The following is a 7300-nucleotide window of genomic DNA, read 5'->3' on the forward strand; positions in this document are numbered from 1 at the left end:
AATATACCTACGTAATTTTGTGTCATAATATGTACACACCGGCGCAGTAAATGACACTTGTCGTCGCGGCGTACTGTACTTTAGTATTGTGATGTGGCTCGCGGGGCAGCGGTGCGGTGTGAGCGGGGACGCCCCCGTGTTACCTACCCTCTTAAATATGCATTCTGCGCAAGTGTCCGCGCGTACCTCCGATAATTCATAAACTTGGACTATCTTACTTATCGGAATTACAGATGCATGTAATTTACAACACTATCTTGAGAATCGTTTTACGCGTTTGTTACATTTTTATGTTCCTAATTTATTTTAATTCCTTTTAATTCTTTATAAAATAGTGCACTAATACTTTAATAATTTGTACGTTATTAATATTTATGTAGATTATTGATATTTACCTAAATGAGGTGCTGTGCTGGAAGACAGTGTAATTTCTGGTGAACTTATTATTAAATTTTATGTACTGTTGTAAAAGTTAAAGAATATATAATGTTTAATTATGGATATATTAGTTTTCATTATCTTTTGTTTCCCTTTCGGAAAAAATCAAATTAGTAATATAATATAGCCAAAGTGTTTGTTTTTTTGAAATATAAGCTACTAGTATATTAAGAAAATAAATAAGACCACATACTTAATATATACAAAATGTTGGAAAAAAAACCTGTATAATAATAAATATAAAAATAGAACAGAATAATAATATAAAAACAAAGTTTGGCTTAAAATATTTTGCCGCCATGTTATTTTTCCACAGAGTGAATATAGCTTTAAGACCATAATACGTGACGTTTTATATTCACATAAAAATTTAATCGGTGCACGATAACAATATCGTAATATACACTTATAAATTCGTAATTTTTTTGTATTTGCATTTATTTCATTTTCCATGCGATAAATAATGTGTTTGGAATGTCCTTTTGCCTTTAAAGACTCTCATACATACATCACATCGATATATCGGTTGACCGGTATGCATTCTCATGTGTTTCTCTAATAAATCTTTTCTATTCATGTCTTTTCCACACACGGCACAAATATAGTTAATATTTTTTAAAGTACTATGCACACTCTCCACGTGGTGGTTCAAATGTTGAGCGATAGAATATTTTTTACTGCATTGACTACATTGATATTTCTGCTTGAGAAAACTTTGTTCCTTTGTGATTTGAGAAGGATTCTTTGGTAAGCTACAAATCCTGTAATGTTAATAATTTGATTATTTCCATAAATAATATTAAGATTTATAAATGTATAATATACTCAGACGAATATTTTTATCGCTTAGTTAAATAAAAAGTAACACAGGATTCCACCACCCAGACCGAAATTTATCTTAAATAGTAGTAACAATTTAAAAAAATAAAGTACTCATTTATACCTGCTCTTTACTTTTAAATCTGTTGCTTGTAATTTCTGATTTTCTTTTTTATTAGGTGGTAATAGCTTAGTATGTTTTCTGAAATTAATCATTCGAGGTTCACTATTTTTCTTACACCTGGAGCACACAAATGTTTTCCATCCTTCAAACGGTACAATCATTGGGTATTTATGATTACACACAGAACAGTAAATGTTCATCCGTTTGACTTGAGTATTGGTGTTCCAACTTCTTTTACGTTCATTGAGCTTTCGTCTTTTATTAGCACCGTTTATTGTAGTGTGGGTATTCTTCTTCAAAAGTTCGTGTGTCAATATTCGCTTTGTTGTAATATTCGAAAAGCCTTCATTGACACCCAATTGTGATTGATAGCTTGAACCCAGTTGGGATTGATGGGTTGACTGAACTAAATATTGTAATATATATTTCTATAGTTATATAAAGTCAAAACATATTCTAGTATAAATAGACTATATATATAAATTTTAGCTCACTCACATTCACTGAATGGTCGTTTGAGGGCTGCTTGTATTAGAGCGTGAAAACGATGTGCATTTCGTAACTGTCGCGCACAACTCTCACATATCATACAATTTATCGGAACAACCTATTAAAAAATCTAAACGTTATTTTAGATAGATTAGGAAAATTACCACTGTACATGCTAGTTGTATTTTCAATTTACATTCACGGGAATATCTATGTCTAAAATATATTAATATTCTATACAACAAGCTTCATGACGAATGTGGAGAAAAAGAAAGAAGTGTAATGTTATCCTCGCCACCCTTCTTGATACAAGGTAAGATGTCTGAGGATGCAAGATATGTAAAGTCGTACCCGAATACCAAAACAGTCATACAATAATTGGTCATATCGCTGTTCAATTCCCTCCCAAGAACATTTATCAGAGAAACTGTACAGATGTTCATTTCCATTACATAAACGACAGTAGCGTATTGACACAGCCGTGTCACCGGATGCATGTGACGTCGTTAATGGTAGAGAGTCCTATATAAGAATTAAATATAAAATTATACAATAACATACAATAATATTAACAAGAAATATTAGCGGCCATTATTCGTTATAATTACTTTACTAAAAATTTTCTGTAATCTTTCTTCGGACCATAACATATCCATTTTATCCATAAGTTACCCTTATAATAAGGAATACAAATAATTCAAGCCAACTTTAATAATTTTGAATTCATTCGTAGATAATACTTCGATATTATGAAATGACATGTTTTTATATTTTTTTTCCTTTTACCCTATGAGATAAAATAGTTATTACTCAAACCTTTTTGTTAAAATGAAAATTGAATTAAAATAAACTTTATAAGTTGTCATATAATAAATAGTGAAAGGCAAAAGTGAATCATAATAATATAAATAACAATAATGAATTCTATAAAATTCCATAAATCTATCTATATTGAAAAAGAAAATATTAATCTAAAACAGATCTACATCACACGTTACTCATTACCGATACGAAGTTAGTGACTTGGTTTGTAGAATAATATGACTTAGGTGCAGGACAACACTAATAATATGTAGTTTATTGTACTAACGAAAATATTTTCCAGTTATTTTACATAGTACTACAATTTTTTATAAAACAAATATCATCATATAAATAAATATAATACATGTATTGTAATAATTTTAAAATATATATGCTTATTAAAATATAATATTGTCTATGTCTGGCATGAAGTTAATCTGACAAATATCAGCATTTGACATTTCCAATTTTGACATTTAGCTTGTCCTTTGAAGTTTCAACTTTTGAGTTTTGAGTCAATACCTTTGGCGTATTTTATAAAGCATTTGTTGTTGACTGTTGTGCTTGTGAAATTATTTTAATAATATTATTTTCCTTGAAATACACAACAAAATTTAACATTTTGTGTTCATAGTGATAAATTAAGAGTAATAATTACTGATTTGTGCAAACGAAAATAATTTAAAACTCTTTGTAACAATCACAAGTTTATGTGTCATAAACGTTAAGAAAACACCACTAAAATACGATCCTTAAAATGGGTAAAGCAGAAAAAGGAACGCCCAAGTATATAGCAAATAAAATAAAGGCTAAAGGCTTACAAAAACTTCGCTGGTACTGCCAAATGTGTCAGAAACAGTGTCGCGATGAGAACGGCTTCAAATGCCACACCATGTCTGAATCTCATCAAAGACAGCTTTTGTTATTTGCTGATAACGCTTCTAAATACATAGATGAGTTCTCTAAAGAGTTTTCAGATGGTTATTTAGAATTATTGAAAAGGCAATTTGGTACTAAAAGGGTGAATGCTAATAAAGTGTATCAGGATTATATTGCTAACAGGTTAGTATGAATGAGCCATAATTGTTAGTTCATGTTCTAATTACAGTCAGCTTCGTATACAGCATCAATTAATTATAAATTACAAGAATGGGACAATGTAAAATCAAATATTAATTCAATGGTATTATTTTGATCATTAAGTCTTATCAGCTTTACAGTTTATCTTGCATATAGCTTGGTAGGTAGAAAGAATTTCTTTGGTTTTTCATCCTCACCAACATGCATCATCTAAAATTCTATTTTTACAATAATTCCTTTATATAACAATATTCAATGAAACATTTTGCAGAGACCATCTTCACATGAATGCAACACAATGGGAGACCCTCACTGAATTTGTAAAGTGGCTGGGCCGAGAAGGCAAATGTGTAGTCGATGAAACTGAGAAAGGATGGTTTGTGGCATATATTGATAGGGATCCAGCTACCATTGCGGCACAGGAAGCTAAGGCCAAGAAGGAAAAATTGGATAAAGATGATCAAGTAAAATGATTTTTTTAATATCTATAGTCTTCTTCTTCTAGTATACTAATATTATAAAGATTAAGTTTGTTTGCTTGAACTAGCTTAACTTAGGTACTACTGGTTCTTGAAAAATTTTTGAAAAAAGATTTTTTTCAATTTAATCATTATTTGATTAGATTCCTGAGATTAGAGCATTGAATCAAACACACTCTTATATAATATAAATAATAATATTAATATAGATAGCCTCTCTCCTTTTTAGGAAAGAATGTTAGAATTTATACAAAAACAAGTAGAAAAAGGTAAAAAGGAGTCCACTAAAGTAGAACCTACATACACTGAGTTCAAACGAGAGAGCAGTCAAGATAGGCTCACATTGAATCTTAATTTAAAAAGGAAACCTGAAGGTGAGAAATAAGCAGATTTTATATATTTTTTACATATATTAATATATATAGGGAGAATAGTGTTAAAATAATTTATTATCGATTTTTCTATCATTTAACAACATTGCATGATATATGATAAAAATCAATATTGTACAGTTAAGCTTTGTCAACAAAAAAAACTAGCTTTGTTAACTAAAAAAACAAAAACTGGTTTGAACCAGAATAAATCAAATACTTTTTTTAGTTTCTGGGTACATAGTGCTAAGACACTATGTCGCATCTATTCCTCAGTATCTACCTAATTCTTAAAGCATATTAAATGTCTCATTCCCCTGAGCAGGAATCGAACCCACAACACTTGCATTTATTGTGCCCTTGCACCATGACTGTTCTCAATAAATTATTTATTCTTGCAATTAATTATAAAGCATTATATATAGATGCATATAATTTCAGATTCATTGTGACATTTTGCCAAAAAAAGACATATTTCAATTTTTTGTTTTAGAAAAGATATCTCAGGACTCAATAAAAACAGCATTTAAAATTAAATCAAAGGATAAACAAATCAGAGATGATTCATCAAATAAAAAACAAAAAACAGATGAGAAATCAAAACAAACAGCTCTAGATGAAATAATGGTGATACAGGAGAGGGAAAAAGAGAAGGCCAATAGGTAAGAAAAATTCACAAAGCCTCACTGCTCACGGCCGGTGGGCATAACTCATTGATTGTTGAGCTAGGTTTTCAGTGACGTGTCACTCTGTTACCGCCTCTGACAGGTTGTGGGTTTGATCCCAATGGAAAAAAAATGGGAATTCATTATTTTATTTATTTATTAATTTTTTTTAGTATCCCACACACACACAGTAGGGTAAGAAGAGTCAACCTTGTGTTGAGATACTCTGTTTCACATTTTCCGCATACTGGAGGCATTACGGAACTCAATGCCACACTTTGTCTCAACACCAGAGCGAAGAAATAAAAATATTAAATATTTCACTTCCTTGAGTGAAAATCGTACCCATAACCTGTTGCGTTTACAGTCACACACTTGTGTCCCTGCGCCACAACTGGCCTCCAAGCTTTAATTGAATTTTTATTTTTTATATACTCCTGAAATATATTTTAATAATTCAATTGTAGATTTAAAATTCATTGTATGTTTGTAATAGTTTTTTTTTTCATTGATGGTTGACTGTAAATTAGTTTAAAAAACCTGCACTAACTTCAATGCTATTACAGGAAAGACTACTGGTTAACAGAAAATATTATAGTAAAAATAGTGACAAAATCACTGGGAGAAAAATTCTATAAAAGAAAAGCAATTGTGGAAAAAGTTATAGATAAATATGCGGCACAAGTTAAGTTAATAGATGAGGGAATTAAACTGAAATTGGATCAAGTATGTCATTTTATTTAGTTTCACGCTTTATGATGCATATAGCAGTGTAGGTAGGTAGAAGGAACCTAGCATTTAAGACACTGCATTCGAAATTTTTAATCCATGTTTGAGATATTGTGAATTGAATGGCAAAATCTTCTTACCAGGTCTGAAAAATAAAAATAATTCGTTCCCCTCGTTGGGAATCTAATCCACAACCGTTGTGCATATAGTTGGCCACTGTCAATTCAAAAACACAAACAAATAATTAAATGAATAGTTCCTGAGCCTGAAGCATTCAAACAAATAAACTCTTCAGTTTTATAAAATTAACTATAAAAGAGGTTTAGGCTGGCATTTATAAAACGCTCTCAACTCTTAGATCGATCGTGAGATGCTTTTCTCATTTATAGATTGATCTTGAGATGCCATTTTCATTTATGAATGTAAAAGGAATCTCAAGATCAAGCTCAAAATTGAGAATGTTTTAAAAAAAAGGTCCTGTAGGCTTCTCAGTCTCTTAGTTCTTTTGCCGTTTTATTTTACAGAACCATGTGGAAACAGTGATACCATCCCCGGGGCGGTTAGTCAGATTTGTAAATGGGGCTTACCGGGGGCAGAGTGGAGTGTTACAAGACATAAATACTGATAATTTCTGTTGTGATGTAGAAGTACGTGTACCTTTTAAGTTGTAGTTGTAGATTTTAAGTTGTGTAGTAATGTTAAGCCACTCTTATTTTTCACGCCTGCACTATGAATGCATGGAATATAAAAAAAATCCCCAAAATGAGGATTTCAAGCCATTTATATAATGTTAAGTCCAAGACATGAAAGCTGCATTACAACTATCATCTCGTACTTTTAAATATCTCCTTGAAGTTGCACATTGCATATTCGGTTATTTCATTTAATTTAGTTTCACGCCGTATCCCGCACATATTATATGGGTAGGCAGAAGAAAACTTAAAACCCAGTGATAAGATACTCTGTTCCCCAAGCACCGCCAAATTTTAGAGACAATGCGTGTTTAGTTGCCTTACTCATTGCCGCGAGGAAATGAAAGTATTAAATTCCCCGAGTGGGGATCGAACACAGCCGTCGCGTTTACATTGAAACTTGAACATAAAATAATTATTTAAAAGTAACCTAAAAAATGTATTTCTATAATATATACATATTCTCATAAATATTTAAAATCAAATTGTTGCAGATATCAAGTGGACTTCTCAAAGGCAGACTTGTGAAAGGTATTCAATATGAAGATATAAGTAAAATGGCGGCGTGATGAATTTATTAGAATAATAAATGTATATATTTTTTTAACTT

The 7300-nt window shown here is 30.8% G+C and overlaps 2 protein-coding genes across 2 annotated transcripts; one reads left to right on the top strand and one right to left on the bottom strand.

Moving 5' to 3' along the window:
* Window positions 1-484: 484 nt before the first annotated feature.
* Window positions 485-2526, bottom strand: LOC146530493 (uncharacterized). Its single transcript, XM_085200752.1, has 5 exons — window positions 2479-2526; window positions 2222-2392; window positions 1880-1988; window positions 1382-1787; window positions 485-1199 (listed from the first exon to the last, which is right to left on the bottom strand). Exons 1-5 carry the CDS (start codon window positions 2524-2526, stop codon window positions 881-883), a joined length of 1053 nt encoding a protein of 350 aa, XP_085056878.1. The 3' UTR covers window positions 485-880.
* Window positions 2527-3161: 635 nt separating this feature from the next.
* Window positions 3162-7297, top strand: kin17 (kin17 DNA and RNA binding protein). Its single transcript, XM_085199866.1, has 7 exons — window positions 3162-3736; window positions 4026-4218; window positions 4463-4607; window positions 5098-5266; window positions 5836-5995; window positions 6523-6645; window positions 7185-7297. Exons 1-7 carry the CDS (start codon window positions 3432-3434, stop codon window positions 7257-7259), a joined length of 1170 nt encoding a protein of 389 aa, XP_085055992.1. The 5' UTR covers window positions 3162-3431; the 3' UTR covers window positions 7260-7297.
* Window positions 7298-7300: the final 3 nt, after the last annotated feature.

This window comes from Heliconius melpomene, chromosome 17 (assembly GCF_056956725.1).
Source record: "Heliconius melpomene rosina isolate 202511_hmr_F chromosome 17, ASM5695672v1, whole genome shotgun sequence".
Taxonomy (NCBI): Eukaryota; Metazoa; Arthropoda; class Insecta; order Lepidoptera; family Nymphalidae; genus Heliconius; species Heliconius melpomene.